This window comes from Theropithecus gelada, chromosome 1, assembly GCF_003255815.1.
Source record: "Theropithecus gelada isolate Dixy chromosome 1, Tgel_1.0, whole genome shotgun sequence".
NCBI lineage: Eukaryota > Metazoa > Chordata > Mammalia > Primates > Cercopithecidae > Theropithecus > Theropithecus gelada.
Window position 1 is genome coordinate 102,011,644 of NC_037668.1, and position 20,740 is coordinate 102,032,383.

The window sequence follows — 20,740 nt, forward strand, 5'->3', positions numbered from 1 at the left end:
ATTGTTTTTATATATATATCAATATATATGTAATTTATTCCTTGTCTTTGCTATATATATATACACACACACACACACACACACACACACACACATTTTATGTATACATACACACACACATATATATATAACTATACAAATTTTATAGTTATATATATAGTTTTAGGTAAATTGCTTGTATGTATATATAACTACCATCTATCATCTATCTAGTTATATATAGTTATATAATTTTTTAGAGACAGGGTCTCTCTAAGTCACTCAGGCTAAAGTACAGTAGCATGATCATAGCTCACTGCATCCTGCAAACCTCAAATGTTCCTCCTATCTTGGCCTCCCAAAACTCTGAGATTACAGGCATGAGCCACTGTGACCTGCCAGGATTGCTTCTGTGAAATAAACACAGAGTCTGTGAGGTATGTTCCCTGGAAAATATCAATAAACTACACAACCCTCTGGAAAACAAAATGAAAATACTTCGTAATGTAAAATTGCCTCTGTTGGAAGTAAACTCATAATCCTTACTAGAGACTTCGTTTTCCTGGGTCAGAAGTGCATGTTCTCCAAGGGAAGAGAGGACCTAGAAAGCTACCCTTGATGTCCCATATGTCTCTTTGTTTCATTTGAGTCTCTTGATTGTATCCTTGATGTTATTAGTACAGTTTCATACTGAGGTAAGATCTTTGAATTGTGTCATTCTAATTTGACAATCCAATAATGTTAAACTGATTTATGAAGAAGAAAAAGTAAGGCACATATGTTTTGTATAACAATAAACATGTCATTTAGACTGGAGCATGTTCAAGACTGAAAGGCACTGTTATGCACCAGGACAATGAGCACAAACTGAGACTCTCTGGGGCCAAACTGGGACATGTAGTTATAGTACAAATAGCATGGGTCCCATTCATCAGTGTATTTACCTAATAAATATTTAAAAAGTTTTACCAACTTTGAAAGTCTAGGTGAGAAAATGGAATAATATGGTCCCATATAAGAGTTGTAACACTCAGCAATATATTAATTATTCAGGCTGAGCTTATATTAACAATATAAGCATTAGAAAATATATAGAATAACATATTATTTCCAATTAAAAATTAAAAAATCATATATTACTCTTGTAGGTAGTTTGATTATCACCATTATATTTAGCCACACAAATATCAGTATTTAAGAATGATATCTAAAAGTTGGAATTACGGTAATAGGTGATATGAATAGCACTCAAACTAATCTATGCTCCATCAGAAACATTAAGCATCGCATATATCTCAAGTAAGTCTTATATAATGTCTCATGTTTAGGAATAGCTCATGTTTAGGAATAGCTCAAGGAATGAAGATACAAAAATGTGCAAGATATGTAATTGATAATACCAGAACCATTACTTACTGAGGTGAGCTTTTCTTGGAGATTTTAGAGGCAATATAAAATCTCGTATGTTAGCTAAATTATGTGATTCTTGTTCTTACCAACTAATTTAAGGACCATAGATGGGCTTTGGTGATCCCATGAACCTCCTAAAATTATAAATAAAATGCTTTTGTGCATATATGTATATATTAATTGAGAGAGATTAATTTTTTATCACGTTCTTAAATTTCTTCATATTTGGGCTTGTGAACAAAGAAGAAAACATAATTAGTGCTCAGGAGTAATAGTATCTAGGAAATAGGTCTACTGAGAGATGATCCATATTGTGGGGCAATTTATGCTCACATCTATGCTCTGATTATGAAGAGATATCTAGCCTAGTTGGAAGTAGGTACCTATTAGCAGACTGTACCATTTTGAAAAAAAAAATCCTCAGTCATTCACTCAAATTCCCTTCACCTTAGAAGGCAGCAGTAATAGCTAGAATTTATGATATCCAGATTTAACTTTTGGTATGAAATTTTGATTATTCAAATATTCTGACCATAATGTTCTTTTATGATTTATACATACTTAATATATTTTCAAAGGATAAATATAACAAAATATTGATAACACTAAAAATGTCTTTGGCTCATAATTTAGAATTTTTGATACTCAGAAGGTTGATTTCTTTTTTTCAATGCCTTGAGATTATTGAGCATAAAAATCGAAAAGTTTAAAATACCTCAAAAGCGTTAAATATTGTCAATGCTTTTACTTCTTTACTTCCATTCACTCTTAACCTTCTCCAACATGGTTCCTATCTCTGCTACTTCATTGAGTTTGCTTTTGTCAAGGCCACCGTTGATATCTATATTCCAGATTCAATAAATACTATTTAGTTTTCATATTCCAAGACTTTTAGCCAGGCGAGATGGCTCACACTTATAATCCCAGCAGTTTGGGAGGCCGAGGCAGTTGATTGCCTGAGCTCAGGAGTTCAAGACCAGCCTGGGCAACATGGTGAAATTCCATCTCTACAAGAAATCTAAAAGATAGCTGTGCATGGTGGCATATGCCTGTAGTCCCAGCGACTTAGGAGGCTGAGGTGGAGGATCGCTTGATCCCAGGGGGTCGAGGGTGCACTGAGCCATAATCATTCCACTGCACTCAAACTTAGGTGACAGAGTGAGACAGTTTTAAAACAAACAAACAAACCAAAAGACCACACACACAAAGTCTTTTCAACTGGCCTTCAATACAGTTGAACAGTCCATTCTTTTTTTAAAAAAATAGTTTTATTAAATTAGTACATGTGTAAAAATGGAGAACTGATGAAATAAAGCCACTGGCAATGAGGCACTAACAGAGTTTGACCAATTCATTTGCAAAGAAGAGAAAATCAAATGGGATAAAGACACCATCATGGGATTAAAAAGGAAAGATTTGAATATTTAAGAATGAGGAGAAGCCCTTGAGAAAAATAAGACCTTCAAATGATTTTACAAAAGTGATTTTATGATTCTTCTGTGAAAGATAAAGAAAAGCATATCTAATCATGACAAATTTTACCAGAACAAATTTTGTAAGACAAAAACAAGATCACATTTAAAACTAAAATTTTATCAGTGATAATGTAAGACAATATGCATTTTTATTCAACAAAAATGATTATGTCCCAAGTCTGAAAGAAATTTAGTAACTTATAAATTTTAACTTATTTGTAGTAATTATTCTGATACTTGACAGATTTCCTAAAGGAGGTACAATGCTGACATAGTCATACAGTAACAAAGCTATCAGTTCAATGATTCTTGCTAACAAAAATTTCTCATAATTCCCAACTTCTACCCCAAATGAGGTTCTTGATATCCATAAAATAACCTTCTGAATATGTATATTTAGAAACTATTGAATAAGATATAATTTTTTAACATTGCTATAATATTTTTAATGGGAATAGAAAATACACAGAGAAAAGTGAACAAATCACAGGTGTATAGCTGGATGAATTCTTCCAACTCGTATAACCATCACACAGATCAATATCAAAATCCTAGATGCCTGTCTGTAATTTATTCTACTTACTACTCCCCTATGAAGATAATTATCATTTTTTAGCTTTTTATACATGGATTCCATGTACTCTTTTGTGTCTGGCTTCATTTGCTCCAAGATACGGATTTTTTATCTAGAAGTCTCAACACATATTTCATTAGACTTTTGGATTTATACTTGCCAATGAACATGCCCAATTTCTAATTGCATTATTTACTCTTCATCAAAATATATTTATTAAATACAATTAAAAATTCATATAACTAACCTTTTTGAATGAGATGTCTTGATGTTTTTGATTTCATGCCAAGATCTTTTGGTTTTAATTCACATAAAATAGATGAAACATGTTTTCTGTGTTCACTGGAAGTTTTTAAATCAACAGGATAATATATATTCTGTGAAAATAAAATAAAAGCAATGAAAATGATAATATCTCATGTGTTTTAGAGTTCTCCAAGTGTTCTCACATGAATTATACATTATCATGATTGACTTTCATTTAAAATACAAAAACAAAAACCTGTGAGGTAGGCAGGGTTAAGAAAAAAATTTTAAAAACTCCATTGTGTATAATTTTAACAATCTGTCTTTCTACTAATATTGGCCAATGCCATAAGAGAGACTGAGGGAAAGAGAGACCTGCCAGGAGAGTGCCGTGACAAAAGGAACAAGGGAAGAGGGAAAATAAGGAATAAACAAAGAGAAGCAAGATAGTTTTCCCCAGAAAGCCTGAAGGAAGATTAAGAGTAATAAAGGGAGGGACAAAATTATTTCACAGAGCACTTAAAGGCAGTAACATGGAGGAGGAAAAGGAGGGACAATAACACAGAAAGAAAGGAAGGGAGAAATGGGACCAGAATTATCACGTTTTAAAACTACAAATGGGCCAGGTGCAGGGGCTCATGCCTGTAACCCCAGCACTTTGGGAGGCCGAGGCAGGTGGATCAACTGAGGTCAGGAGTTTGAGCTCAGCCTGGTCAACATGGCGAAACCATGTCTCTACTAAAAATATGAAAATTAGCCAGGTGTGGTGGTGCATGCCTGCAATCCCAGCTACTCGAGAGGCCAAGGCAGGGGGATCACTTGAACCCAGGAGGCGGAGGTTGCAGTGAGCTGAGATTGCACCATTGCACTCCAGCCTGGGCAAAAGAGTGAGACTCTGTCTCAGAAAAAAAAAAAAAAAAAAAAGGACAAATGGATCAGCTATGTGTGGGAAGAGTAGCAAGTAGAATATTGAAGAGGAGCTTCATGGGGAACAGGGGCATTGTGGAATGTAACTGTATAATATCTGTGAACCGGGTGGGATGTTTTAATAACAGTGTTATCTACTTTCCTCTTCACAGTTCATCCAGGACTGTTATGGAGCTTTCATCAGGTTATCAGGGGCATAGGCTCTTTCAAAATTCCTTTATCATCTCTTACTGTATCTGCATGGGTACTATCCTCAAACTTTTCGCATGAATCAAAATAGCTACTAGAGCTCCAAACACCGTTTCAGTCAGAAGTTGGAGGAAAAAGGAAATGACAATAGGACACAGGCCATGTATCTTAAGGAGCTTTTCCAGAGGTTCTTCAAATAACTTCTGTTGAATATCTCATTGGCCCCATATCCCGCTATGAAGGGGAGGGTAAGGAATGCTAAGCGTTTTGCTGTCTGGAATGAAATTTGGGCCTGTTACCATGGTAGAAAAGAGTATATATTTGTAGGCAACCAATAGTCTCTATCATAGAGAAAAAGTTCAGAAGGTTAGATGAGGGTATGTGTTTATGTATTAAAAAACTTTCTCGGGATATGATACTTTCTTTGGTAAGAAACACTGATCTAGCTTCTGGAGACTCACAAATATTTATTTTCACATAGATCTTTCTGAGGTCTTTGCTTTTGTGTATTTGTTTCTGGAACATTTACATAGTGCTTATCATTTGCCATTGTGAAGTTCTTTATGAATATTAACTCATTTAATAATCATAACAACCACAAACTGAGTTCTTTCACATGGACATCTCATACTCAAGAGAATCAAAACCATATTTTTTTCCTCCAAATATATTAGTTCTTAGTCCTACTTTCAGTGAATGGCACCATGTTTGTTTAAGAAGAAGAAAGTCAGGTAAACTCTCTGATATGTCACAGCTGACAGAATTTTGAAATAGAGAATTCATCCTCACATTTCCCCCACTACTTTGACCTGTTAACCGTTCAAATCTCCTTTATTTGATAATTTAGAAAAGACACTTGGATATGCGCCTCAGTCCCCTGTATTTACAATTTTCTGAGTTTCTATTATTTAAATGTTATATGTGATATTCTCTAATTTACTTATCAAAAACAATTTGTCTTCAAGCAGTGACTCATAGGGTAAGGGCTTTTTAATGCTTATTATAAGTGTTAAGTATCATCTGTTCCTGGAATAAACCTGTTTTTATTTTTCATTTAAAAATTCTTCACTCATCAACTCTGACACAAGACAATGTTTTTTCACTCTTTATGTGATAAAATCACCTCATTTCGCTGGAAACACAAATAAGGACTTTTAAGCTCATATATTCTCTTTACATTTAAAAATTTTTCAATCTTGCCAAGGATAATTAAAATTTAAGAAGTCACAATACCAAAACATATTGTCAAAATATGACACAATTTTAAGTAATGCTGCTTGTATTTTCATTTAGGCCCTGGTTTTTCTATTAGATAAGTACGACAAAATACAATGTGTGGCACTATTTTGCAATCCAGTTTGTAACAACAACTCTAAATACTTTTTCAGCCTCAAATTCTTCTGCAAGTCCTCTTCATGTTACATCATCACTCTTGTATTTTCCTACTTCTAAGAATTTTGCTCTATTTGGAAATTTCTCTCTGTTTCTCCCTCCTAACAATGCAATTCATCACATGTTGAAAATCACCTCAAATTGCATTTGAACCATAGAAATGTGTCATTTCTTTCTTCTATATATCTCACTTTTATCCTACTCATGATAAAATAATGAGTATGTTCAGTGATCCTGTTTCCACTAGTACTTACACCTTTAGATTCCCCTGAAAAAAACAAGAACTCTCCCTCCAAAAATCTGTCAAATTTGAGATATCCAAACTCTATCACAAATACAGTTAATTTATAGATTCATGAAATGTAAAGGGTCAGAAATTAAGTAGATTGCTAGTTATCTCCTTTTAGAAACATACTTACTTCATTCTCCTAATTATCCCTTTTCATGTATCTGGCTGTCATTGTTTGTCACGTTTTATAAAAATACTTCCTTCCATGTTTTTAGAAAAGAAGAATTCATGACAAAGGGTACATATATGACAGGGGAACAAATCTATAGAAAGATGATCAAAAAATTTAAACCTCTAAAGGAACTGAGGCTTACACAAGCTGCAAAAGTAAAGAAATGGGCTTTTCTGTTATATGTAATGCAAGAAAGGAAAGAGAATGTGTGCACTTACCAATTGATCGTTGAGATCATAGAGAATGAAAAGTTATCAGAAGACTAGGAATGATCTAATAACGATCTCATTTTCAATAACAGAAAGTATATTCGATTACCTACCCTGCCTTAGACTTAACGCTGGTCCTCAATAATTGCAGAAAATATTTTAAGGGTATTTGGTAGCACTTAGTAAAGGAATAATAATCAAGAAATATTATAAGTTGACAATAAGCTAATTATATCAGATGCAATTTCATTTTTAACATGGTCAAAATTAATTCAGGTTCAAATATCCTTGGCATGATAAACCTGTATTCAGCGGTATGTTTGATAAAATCTTTCATTACTTTTAGATAGAGATCAGAAATGCTGAGTGATCATGAAAGACTGAAGATTAATAAAATGATGCCAAGCTGAAGGGAGGTATCTAATGTCATGATACATGGTTCTGTTTTCAGCTTGATTCTGGTCAATGTTTATATAAATGAGAAGTAAAATATAAAAGAAATGGTTGCTACATTTTCCAATGAGATAATAAAATACAAAATCAATTAATACCAAACAAAAATCTAAGATAGTGTCAATAGCCTGGAGTAAATTAAGTAGATTAAGTAAAATAGAAATAAATATTGCAGTTGGGCAAAATATTCTTAATCACTGGGGTACATGACGGTGATTTAAAATCATGAGTGATAAGACATATTATATTTATAAAATACACTTTAGTTAAAAGTAAATTAGTTAGGAATTCATTTATGATGTGACCCTAAGCTGTATTAAGCATTTCGTTGAGAATGGAAGAAGCAATAGTTTTACCATATTCACTTCTGAAGAACTATGTCAGATCAGGAAAACATATTTTCAGATGATTTTAGATAACCTAGAACATGAATAGTAAGCAGCCTACCTACTGAATTATTGTAAACGTAAGCCCTATATAAATAGGCTATAGTTAAGTCCAGCATAGAGAAAAGATAAAGGGAGATTCAGGGTCCCTATCTCCTCCACTATCCATTTTTTTCATTTTGAAAAATATTGCTGAAAAAAATAATTTTTTTCAACTCAGAAATACTTAGAATTTGTTCTTTAACCCTTCTTCTGAAACCTTATGTCTAAGCTATCAGCAAATCTTGGCAAGGCTACTTCCAAAATATATTTTAAATATGCTCCCTTCTCTAAATGTTCAGCTACTTCTCCATTCTACAGCTATAATCATCTATTTCTGGTCAATCACAAATACCTCTTATTGGACTCTGCCTTCACCCTGGCTTTTATAATACACATCTACATTGTCAAAATGTAAATCCAATCATGTTTCTCTTTTAGCTTTAAATCCTCCGACTGTTCAAGATGCTAAGTCCTTTCTATGAGGTATAGAACGTCATCAAAATATGGCTCCTGACCGCACAGCCAAGCTCATCTCATGCTATTGTTGACCTGGTTCATTATAGTCCTGCTATACTAGATTTCATGCAGTCCCTTGCACAAACCCCAAACAAAATAAGCTATTACATGCCTCAGGTCTTTGTGTAAGATCTTTCTTCTGCCTGCAACATTCTCCTTCCTATAATGTGCATGGCTAGCTCCTTTTTCTTCAGGACTTTAAATATTATCTCCTCAGAAAAACCATCCATAACAATCTTATGAGAAATAGTCTTCCTTCTATTATTCTCTATCTCAAGATCCTACTTGTTTTGTTTATAAAATTTATCACAATTTTGTTTGCTAACATGGGTTAAGATTTGTTTTTTCTTCCTACAATTTAATCCACGAGGGCAAGGACTTTGCTTTTCTTTTTTTACTCAATGCTGAGAATGTTCTCTGACACTCAGTAGATACTTAATAATTATTTGTTAAATGCTGAATGAATACAGCCAAAGAGAAATAGCAGAAGGAATGAGTGGAGATTTAGAAACTTCAGTTCAATATGATGCAAAACGAAGCTCCATTCTTTAGAGACAGTCCAACAACCAGAAATAATTTTAAAAGAAACATGTAGCTTGTATTTTCTACAGGACTTTGCCCCAATAACACATTCAACATTCTCTTCTTTTCTTCCTGAATTCTTTAACATCTTTCTGTTACTCCAAAGCTTCTCACTCAGCAAGGCTTCACAATTCTTGCATCTCTTTATAAACTGTTTATCATGATTCTCTGAATTTAGTTTCTCTGAAGTTTTGGTGTCTTAGATTCTGTGAATTTTTTGGTGTCTCTATCAATTTATGAATTTCTCAATTTGTCATACACACAAAATCAAAAACATAAACGTCTGGTAAGAATAATTGTATCTTTACTCAGATATATCTATCTACCTGTTCTGTTGATTATACATCACAAAAAAAAAAACAAAAAAAAAAAACACAGCAACAAAAGAGCCATCCTTATGTAATTTAGAGTGAAGAAGCTAAGAAAAAAATAATCTATAATAGGTATAGAAGTGGGGGAGACAATTGTATTTTAATAAATTTCATCTAATCATAATAAGAATTTCTCAGAGCATTACTGAAAATTGGAATAGATTATCTGAGGAGCTATAGAGCTCTCCACAATTGAAAAATTAAATAAGTACCTGGTTATAAAAGTTAGATGGATTATTGTACTAGATATTTATTTTCCCGAGAGAGATAATGATTTATCTTTAAAAATTAAGGAGCGTTAGCAGTGGTAACAATTGCCTCTATCTTCTTTCTAGATCAAGAGTAAACACTTTATACTGAACTTTGCTGTCTTTCAAATTCAAGTTGCATTTTCAACCCTTCCTAGTTTGAGTTTCCCAAAGTAGCCTAGTTAGAGCTCTATAAAATTGTAATTTTGTTTTCACATTTTGAATGATACAAATCAGAGTGCTAATCCAGATCTTACCTTTTCCAGATAATATGCAAAGAGATTATACTAAAACACAAACAGAAAGAGTCACCCTTATTTGTTTGAATGAAAATTGTTAGCTCTAGTGTTTGCAGCACAGCCTCTCATTAACGTAGTAAGCAAAGCCTTCACCTTAGGGGGAGGTTAATGTGTACAGCAATCCATGTATGGAAAGTAAATAGGGTTGTCCTCAAAGTGGGTGAACTATCGAGTAGCACTTGGACTCTGCTTTCAATAATAAGTACTGGTTAACAAGAAAAACCATGGAGAAAGGGGCATGGTTCAAATGGTTTAACATGAAGTTTTACCAGAAATAGTTACTAAAAAGGAACTCTAAAAAGTTACTTTAAAAAAGATAACCCCTTTAAGTGACTGGCAGGTTTAACTGCTGTTTGAAAAATTGCTACTACCCTGCATTTGATACTAATCTTACTTTATCTTAAGAGAGTGAACTAGAAATGAGAATACCCTTGATACATGGGAGAGAATCCAAAAAGAATGGCCTGGATAAACACAGGAAACATTGTATAAATAAAATAAATGTGACATTTCTCTTCCATACACAAAGTAGCCGAGAAATGGGGCACCTGAATATATTATGCTGCAAGTGTCCAGTTTAAGAACACATGACAAAAAAGATAATAGAAAGGTTATGTTCCCTTAGTTCAAGAACTGTCTAATAGTCTGAGGTCTGTCATTACGAAGATTGGAGGCACCAATGTGTATATTAATGATGCCTACTCTTAGCTACACTACAGTGGATACCTGGTAGCAACCTTTGTAGAACTGAGTAAAAAAGAGACGTTGCAAACTTCCATGAGATTTTAGAGCAGGCTATAGCTTCAAATTAAGGAAAAAACAATGCTAGTTTGTGTATTGTAATAATTGACACTAGGTAGAATAAGTAAAAGAAAGGACATGGGGAAATTTTAGAGTATGCAGTTTTCATTTTATTTGAAAATCTCTCCAAAAATGTATTTGATTAATTTTTATTTACATTTCAGTAAAATTCTATTCACAACCCAATTTTTCTAGTACATGGATTACATTATCTGGTAGCTAACATATTATTAGTAATGATTTAAAATAATTCTATATCTTTAAATATCTCATTTTAAACAGAATATAGCTCTTCCTTAAATAATATCATTGTTTATAACCTTCAAAGCATTTGTTGCATTCTACTTTATATCATAGTTATGTCCATTGCTCACTCATAGTAAAAATTACTCTCTCTGAGGACTGGGGTTGTGGTTTACTTATCTGGATATTTCTGCACCACTTTGAGTGTATTCTTCAATCCGTTGTATTATCAAGTCACAAGTAACAAAAAAACATGATAAATTTGATTAGTTTATTCAACAACTATGTATTGAATGCCAGCTATATCCATGGCACAATACTAGACATAGGCATAAAGTTATTATTAGTAAATATTTAAATTCTGTCTTTTTCAAAATATTTCATAATTTACTGATTATTTCCCTATGTAGATGTGAAAACAAGAAAAAAAGCACTGAAAGTTAGAAAAAGATAGTAGAAAGCATACGCTAAATTCTTAAGCTCCCGACAAAGATCTGCATTTATTTTTTTATTATACTTCTAGGGTACATGTGCACAACGTGCAGGTTTGTTACATATGTATACTTGTGCCATGTTGGTGTGCTGCACCCATCAACTCGTCATTTACATCAGGTATAACTCCCAATGCCATCCCTCCCCCCTACCCCCTCCCCATAATAGGCCCCGGTGTGTGATGTTCCCCTTCCAGAGTCCAAGTGATCTCATTGTTCAATTCCCACCTATGAGTGAGAACATGCGGTGTTTGGTTTTCTGTTCTTGCAATAGTTTGCTGAGAATGATGGTTTCCAGCTGCATCCATGTCCCTACAAAGGACATGAACTCATCCTTTTTTATGGCTGCATAGTATGCCATGGTGTATATATGCCACATTGTCTTAATCCAGTCTGTCACTGATGGACATTTGGGTTGATTCCAAGTCATTGCAATTGTGAGTAGTGCTGCAATAAACATACGTGTGCATGTGTCTTTATAGCAGCATGATTTATAATCCTTTGGGTATATACCCATTAATGGGATGGCTGGGTCATATGGTATTTCTAGTTCTAGATCCTTGAAGAATTGCCATACTGTTTTCCACAATGGTTGAACCAGTTTACAATCCCACCAACAGTGTAAAAGTGTTCCTATTTCTCCACATCCTCTCCAGCACCTGTTGTTTCCTGACTTTTTAATGATCGCCATTCTAACTGCTGTGAGATGGTATCTCATTGTGGTTTTGATTTGCATTTCTCTGATGGCCAGTGATGACGAGCATTTATTCATGTTCCTGTTGGCTGTATGCATGTCTTCTTTTGAGAAATGTCTATTCATATCCTTTGCCCACTTTTTGATGGGGTTGTTTTTTTCTCGTAAATTTCTTTGAGTTTTTGTAGGTTCTGGATACTAGCCCTTTGTCAGATGAGTAGATTGCAAAAATTTTCTCCCATTCTGTAGGTTGCCTGTTCACTATGATGGTAGTTTCTTTTGTTGTGCAGAAGCTCCTTAGTTTAATTAGATTCCATTTGTCAATAATGGCTTTTGTTGCTGTTGCTTTTGGTGTTTTAGACATGAAGTCCTTGCCCATGCCTATGCCCTGAATGGTATTACCTAGGTTTTCTTCTCGAGTTTTTATGGTATTAGGTCTAACATTTAAGTCTCTAATCTTGAATTAATTTTTGTATAAGGAATAAGGAAAGGATCCAGTTTCAGCTTTCTACTTATGGCTAGCCAATTTTCCCAGCACCATTTATTAAATAGGGAATCCTTTCCCCATTTCTTGTTTCTCTCAGGTTTGTCAAAGATCAGATGGCTGTAGATGTGTGGTATTATTTCCGACGGCTCTGTTCTGTTCCATTGGTCTATATGTCTGTTTTGGTATCAGTACCATGCGTTTTGGTTACTGTAGCCTTGTAGTACAGTTTGAAGTCAGGTAGCGTGATGCCTCCAGCTTTGTTCTTTTGACTTAGGATTGTCTTGGCAATGTGGGGTCTTTTTTGGTTCCGTATGAACTTTAAAGTAGTTTTTTCCAATTCTGTGAAGAAAGTCATTGGTAGCTTAATGGGGATGGCATTGAATCTATAGATTACCTTGGGCAGTATGGCTATTTTCATGATATTGATTCTTCCTATCCATGAGGATGGTATGTTCTTCCATTTGTTTGTGTCCTCTTTTATTTCACTGAGCAGTGGTTTGTAGTTCTCCTTGAAGAGGTCCTTTACCTCCCTTGTAAGTTGGATTCCTAGGTATTTTATCCTCTTTGAAGCAATTGTGAATGGAAGTTCATTCATGATTTGGCTCCCTGTTTGTCTGTTACTGGTGTATAAGAATGCTTGTGATTTTTGCACATTGATTTTGTATCCTGAGACTTTGCTGAAGTTGCTTATCAGCTTAAGGAGATTTAGGGCTGAGATGATGGGGTTTTCTAAATATACAATCATGTCATCTGCAAACCGGGACAATTTGACTTCTTCTTTTCCCTAGGATTGCAACCCCTGCTATTTTTTGTTCTCCATTTGCTTGATAAATCTTCCTCTATCCCTTTATTTTGAGCCTATGTATGTCTCTGCATGTGAGATGGGTTTCCTGAATACAGCAAACTGATGGGTCTTGACTCTTTATCCAATTTGCCAGTGTGTGTCTTTTAATTGGATCATTTAGTCCATTTACATTTAAGGTTAATATTGTTATGTGTGAACTTGATCCTGCCATTGTGATATTAGCTGGTTATTTTGCTCGTTAGTTGATGCAGTTTCTTCCTAGCCTCGATGGTCTTTACATTTTGGCATGTTTTTGCAATGGCTGCTACTGGTTTTTCCTTTCCATGTTTAGTGCTTCCTTCAGGATCTCTTGTAGGGCAGGCCTGGTGGTGACAAAATCTGTAAGCATTTGTTTGTCTGTAAAGGATTTTATTTCTCCTTCACTGATGAAACTTAGTTTGGCTGGATATGAAATTCTGGGTTGAAAATTCTTTTCTTTAAGAATGTTGAATACTGGCCCCCACTCTCTTCTGGCTTGTAGAGTTTCTGCTGAGAGATCTGCTATTAGTCTGATCGGCTTCCCTTTGTGGGTAACCCGACCTTTCTCTCTGGTTGCCTTTAACATTTTTTCCTTCATTTCAACTTTGGTGAATCTGACAATTACGTGTCTTGGAGTTGCTCTTCTTGAGGAGTATCTTTGTGGCGTTCTTTATTTCCTGAATTTGAATGTTGGCCTGCCTTACTAGGTTGGGGAAGTTCTCCCGGATGATATCCTGAAGAATGTTTCCCCACTTGGTTCTATTTTCTCCCTCACTTTCAGGCACACCAATCAGACGTAGAGTTGGTCTTTTCACATAATCCCATATTTCTTAGAGGCTTTGTTCATTTCTTTTTCCTTTTTTTTCTCTAGACTTCTCTTCTCACTTCATTTCATTCATTTGATCTTCAATAGCTGATACTCTTTCTTCTAGTTGATTGAGTCGGTTACTGAAGCTTATGCATTTGTCACGTATTTCTCGTGTCATGGTTTTTATTCTGTCAGTTCGTTTATGGCCTTCTCTGCATTGATTATTCTAGTTATAGATTCTTCCATTCTTTTTTCAAGATTTTTAGTTTCTTTACGTTAGGTATGTAGTTCCTCCTTTAGCTCTGAGAAGTTTGATCAACTGAAGCCTTCTTCTCTCAACTCATCAAAGTCATTCTCCGCCCAGCTTTGATCCATTGCTGGCGATGAGCTGTGCTCCTTTGGAGGGGGAGATGCACTCTGATTTTTTGAATTTTTTGAATTTCCAGCTTTTCTGCCTTGCTTTTTCCCCATATTTGTGGTTTTATCTGCCTTTGGTCTTTGATGCTGGTGACGTACTGATGGGGTTTTGGTGTGGGTGTCCTTTCTGTTTGCTGGTTTTCCTTCTAACAGTCAGGACCCCCAGCTGTAGTCTGTTGGAGATTGCTTGAGGTCCACTCCAGACCCTGTTTGCCTGGGTATCAGCAGCGGAGGCTGTAGAAGATAGAATATTGCTGTACAGCAAGTGCTGCTGTCTGATTCTTGCTCTGGAAGCTTCGTGTCAGGGGTGTACCCTGCCATGTGAGCTGTGAGGTGCCAGTCTGCACCTAGTGGGGAAGATGTCCCCCAGTTAGGCTACTCAGGGGTCAGGGACCCACTTGAGCAGGCAGACTGTCCGTTCTCAGATCTCAACCTCTGTGCTGGGAGAGCCACTGCTCTCTTCAAAGCTGTCAGACAGGGTATTAACATCTGCAGAGGTTTCTGCTGATTTTATTTTTGCTATGCCCTGTCCCAGAGGTAGAGTCTACAGAGACAGGCAGGCCTCCTTGAGCTGCAGTGGGCTCCACCCAATTCAAGCTTCCTACTTTGTTTACCTACTTAAGTCTCAACAATGGTGGGTGCCCCTCCCCCAGCCTCACTGCTGCCTTGCAGTTAGATCTCAGACTGCTGTGCTAGCAATGAGGGAGGCTCCGTGGGCATGGGACCCTCCCAGCCAGCTGTGGGATATAATCTCCTGGTGTGCCATTTGCTTAGACCCTTGGTAAAGCGCAGTATTAGGGTGGGGGTTACCCGATTTTCCAAGTGTTGTGTGTCTCAGTTTCTAAAGGGATTCCCTTCCCCCTTGTGCTTCCCAGGTGAGGCAATGCCTTGCCCTGCTTCAGCTCTCGCTGGTCGGGCTGCACCAGCTGACCAGCACCGATTGTCTGGCACTCCCCAGTGAGACGAACCTGGTACCTCAGTTGAAAATGCAGAAATCACCCGTCTTCTGTGTCGCTTGGGCTGGGAGCTGGAGGCTGGAGCTGTTCCTATTCGGCCATCCTGCTCGCACCAGATCTGCATTTTATTACACCTCATGTTTTAGGTCAATTAGTTATGATAATATTTTCAATTTGTAAATCTAATCATTTTAAATGAAAGAGACACACGTATATAAATAATATGAGTTTATACTGCTTAAGTAATTTACAATTCTGAAAAGTTCATAGGGTCATATAAAATTTAATGATAGGCAAAAAAACAATTTTCAAGGGGGAAATCCTTTTTTCTTAACAATAAAATACATAGCTCAAGAGTCCATTTTTCTAATTATATTTGAACAATGTCTATATTTATGAAAGATTTAGAAAAAAACACAAATGGGGACTTGTCAATATTTTATTACTGATTAGTTTGATCTTATTTTACCTAAACAGCTTAAGTAATCCAGAAATTTAGAATTTATATGTTTTAAGTTGGAGTTTGAATCTGAGGAAGGATTTATATTTTTTCATGAGAAAAATGTCTCATATTAGCAAAGTAGCTATATATAATCATATTTCTAAAGTAAGGCATATTACAGTCTACGTGCATACACTTTACAAACACTTATGGATAAATTATGAAATTGACTCAATAACAATTACTTGAATAATATATTCTAAAATTGAGGTTTTAGCCCTATCAGAATATTTCTTAAGTGTTACTTCACGTAAGTTTTATTACAATACTGAAGCCTAAAATGACTGTTTCAAATGCAGTATAATTATGTTTCTTCTCTGCCAAATGCCACATCTATCTCTAAAACTTCAGGGACTCTTTTTATCAAATGATGGACTACATAACAAGGCAGAGAATAAACACACACACACATGCACACACACGTGCATATGTATGTACATATATATCTACTGAGACTCAGTAAACTGCTATCACTCACCCAAGATAGGCATCCTGAAAATTCTACAGCCTCAATACAAATCTTAGTCTGTTTCACTTCACATTGTATTCAGCACAGCTTCCTTAACAACATTATGCCTACTGCTCTGATCAAAAATATTTCAGCCACTGCCCAAATGTTAATTATTTACAAGACTCCAATATTCCAGGGACTGGATAAGGTGACTCAAAACTGTAGTTGGCAAGCTATTTCTACAAACAGGCCTATTTTAAGTTCTTAAGCAATTAAGGCAAGTGTTGTCAGAATCTTGTATATTTTTTAAAGGCCTTAATATGAAGAAATGCCTGCAAGTGACTACGAGTCTCTCTGGGCTTTGTAGGTGAATTTTGTCAGCAAAACCCATGCTTATATGGAGTATCTAAAAAACTATCTTAAGTAGACCAGAGAGGTCAGTGTGATTCAATAGTTAATATTTTCATTCCATGTCATGCTGCCTAAATAAGTTTCGAGAAAATTCAGTGCTGTTTATGTACGGATAAGTCATAAAACACAAATCTTTGTCATTTAAAGCTTAGACCAATATTGAAATACATTGAAACAGCCAATCTCTCTTACACTGAATAAATAAAAATTCATTCTAAGTAAGTGGTAAAGAATGGTGCTTTTATTGATCTTATTATCTTTTTCATTAGAAAAGGATGAACAGCTCAAAAGTTTTGCATTAGCAGTCTCTGCAAAACAATTTTTATGATGATATGTTTCATTCAATTTAAGAATTGTAACATTAGCTTTCTTATATGGGGAAGGAAATAATATCATGAACATTTTAATGCAAGTTTAAATTGTTAATAAATGTTAGCTTGAGTGAATTACTAAGTGTATTTCTCTTTTCAACTTTACACTTATCTTGTGTGTACAGCTGATATCCCTAGTGTCCAATCAGAGACAAGTTTTCATCCTGTTGTCCAATGAATGATGTGCATAATTCCTTTTGGCACTGATGAGAGATGAATACACACATCCAGCCCACTTCAGTGAAAATTGACCCATAATTTTTTTTTATCCTGAAGAAAAATACAGTAATAAAGTTTAAAGATGGAAAAAAATAGTTAAACTCTTGAGGTGTACCACTAGTTAACAATAATCAGCAAACATTACATTTTGCCTGGAGGACAGTGCGCTCAACATTTGCTTTTAGGTGCTCATGAATTCTAATAATCATGGCTCTCCAAATGATAGCAAGAAACCTAAACATGTGAATTTTCACATTTCAATGAGCTCAACAGTTAAAATTCAAAAGGAAAGGCACACTTTTTAATTATTTTCTTCTATCTCTACTGTCCACGAATATTTTTCTTGTGAAATGAGCGTATGCATTTCTGACAAATATTTAGCAGTTGAGAATATATATTTATTTCCCACAGAAAGACAAAAAGTGCAGATCTTATGTAAAACTCCAATGCTGTCTCTGCAGTAGTATTTTCAAGATTATATCAGAATTCTAAGAATTAAGTGGAAAATGACTTGGCATACTGAGGCAGACTAATTGTCCTACATACCAAATATTTTACCTCTAATAGTAGTAAAAAGAAACATGCTATTAAAGTTGTTTATCCACCAAAACATTTTAATTTTCTTTAATAATCCTTAAGAATCTACTATTCATTAATTTATCTATGTGATTTATTTTTGGTCTGTTAATATCATCAGCCTATAGAATTTCCAGAATAATGAATTTCATTATAATGACCACAGTACTGGTAACCCCCTTACTTTATCTATCTTTGAAGGGTATTCCAAGTTCTAGTATAACAGGACTGTCAAGAATATCGGTTTTATTTCTATAGCTCATAACTTTATGCTTTATTCTTTGACTTGCATCTTATAATTTTAATGTATTTTCTTTCAATGATTCCCTTCAATCTTCCCACCCACCTACAAATATCACAATGATAAGCAGATTCTGTTAGCTATTATTTTATAGCAGGGCAGTAGAATAATGTTTTCACAAAATATATGGAAATGATTATGTGATTTGTAAGTTGTAACACAAAACAATATAAATAGAATTTGGATTATACTTTTTAAATGCAACAGATATTTTAAATACTTTTTAAATGCAACAGATATTTTAAATGCAACAGATACTATTTTAAATAAATAAATAAATATTTTTTGAGCACATGCTATGTTCGTATCACTGTGCTAGGTACAGGGTGGCAAAAACAAATAAAACACAACCTGCCATAAAATGGCTAATATTCTTAGTGTAAAAACATTCAAATAGAATAGTCACCTTAAAAGGAGGTAGAATATAAATAAATTTAAATAGAGACATACACAAATTAAACCTGAATAACCAATCAGAGAGACTAATTACCTCTAATACTAAATGTGAACTTTACTAAAAGAGAGTGAATCTTTGTTCTGGATGACATCAGAGACTATATTATTTTATTTACCATTGCAAGTTGAAGTGAAGAGGGAAAAGATAAAGAGGTACAATCTTGGAATAAATTATTCTTAAATAAATTGAAGGAGTTGCCAGGAAGGAGGTTTTAACCTGGGAGCCCAGAATTTAACTTAAAGCAAATGAACCAAGGCTTTTCAGTGCCTACTTTAAGATAGCATAATTGTAGAACGAAGGCAGCGTGCCGGAATGGAGGTGAAGTGGAGAAGGACATATAGTGACGCTTTTTAATGTCAGACCTATCTATAAAAAAGAAGACTTTGCTCTAAATAAATGCCTGATTGATTCATAGGCACTAAGATCAAACAGTTAATTCTAACACACAATTCTAACAATGGAATCTCTCACACTATGTAGCCATGGTTTGCTTGTAGAATAAAACTGCTGGTAGAAATAAGGCTCCATCTCTGTAATCACCCTCTTCATCCTTTGGAGCTACTAAATCAACACAGACCCCACTCTCTTTCCAGTTTTAGTACTTGTGACAGGAGCTATTTAAGTCTCTTCAGACCAAAATTTAGAACTCTTTGTAAATTTAACTTTGTGAACAGCCTAACATATAATGCTGGTAGTTAGGTTTTTACCTCATTTTGAGACTTCATCACCCCTTTCTGCCTTTGTAATGTTTCCCAGTTTCTTCAAACCTGATATCTGCCTTGAGCCATTTCCCAAGCCTCTAATCTAGCAATCCAGTCTTTAGTCCAAGTTTTCTTCTTAAGACAATACTTCAGCATGTTGTCTGGGATTTGATACCTGATGACAGATTCCATTAACCAACTTTTAATCTTAACCTGGTCCAATTTCAATGTTGCTAAATATTTCATGCCAGTTGCTCAACTGTTTCTTGCCGTGTGGACAACAAATAGAGCTTACAGTACTCGCTGGATACCAGACTGACTCTCCTTTTCTAATTCCTAGTGCTATAACCATTCTGTCTCCTGTACTGTCATACTAGCTCAGTCCAACTTCTTCCTTAGTTCAACCTATTGTGTTTTAATTAATATCCATCACCTGTGAATCTCAAGATAAAGTATATGTTTAAGTTTTAATATGAGTAATAGGCTAAAAGCTCTGGAAGTTATGAAAAGATTGAGCTCGCTGGAAAGCATCTTAAAGAAACTGGGAACATGAGTTAGGCAGACGTGAAAGAGTAAAGAATACTTAAATTTACATTAGGAAAACATGAGGCAAACAAGTAATAATGGACAAAAGAATAACAAAAATGGTGAAGAGACAACAAAAAAACAATAAAACGGTAAGCCAAAACACCCATAAACTACTGTAATCTATAATCCTAGTATACTCTTTTATCTACACTCCAGAAATTTTTCTACACTTTCTTGTTGTCTGTAACATTTCACCACCTACAAACTTTAGACTGATAGGTGTAAGAGTTTACTCTTTACTCTTTCCTTCATATCTTAATTACAATTAAATAGCATCCTAACATTTGATTGCTTATACGAAAGATTAAATAATAAATGTAACTTGTTTACTCCAAGTATTTTGATAAATATTATGCATATAACTGTGCATATGGTATTAAAATATATAGACATAGACTTTCTATTGCCAAATAATCATTTTGAGTGCTCACGTGAAATTAAAATGCTCATTAACAGCCCTTTCCACTTGTTTCCACATTTTGTCTCATACATCTCTATGTTTAAGATAATTTACCTTCCATTAACACATTTGCCAAGCTAATTCTCATTTCCACAGCTTTGACCATATAGTTTTCTTAGTTAGCATTTTCCTTCATCTGTTCCTTTGAATAGTACTATTAAAAATTTTATCTTTTTTTTTTTAACTTTTTTGCTTTCATTTTTTTCAATGATTCACCACAGAGT

At 34.7% G+C, this 20,740-nt stretch overlaps 1 protein-coding gene across 2 annotated transcripts in view; it reads right to left on the minus strand.

Moving 5' to 3' along the window:
* The window catches only part of LRRIQ3 (leucine rich repeats and IQ motif containing 3), a 162,035-nt gene that overhangs the window by 46,941 nt on the left and 94,354 nt on the right, over window positions 1–20,740 (minus strand). For both annotated transcript variants that reach the window (XM_025398024.1, XM_025398020.1), the window contains exon 6: window positions 3,686–3,815. In XM_025398024.1, the coding sequence (XP_025253809.1) occupies window positions 3,686–3,815 (130 nt within the window). The remainder of the gene's footprint in view (window positions 1–3,685; window positions 3,816–20,740) is intronic.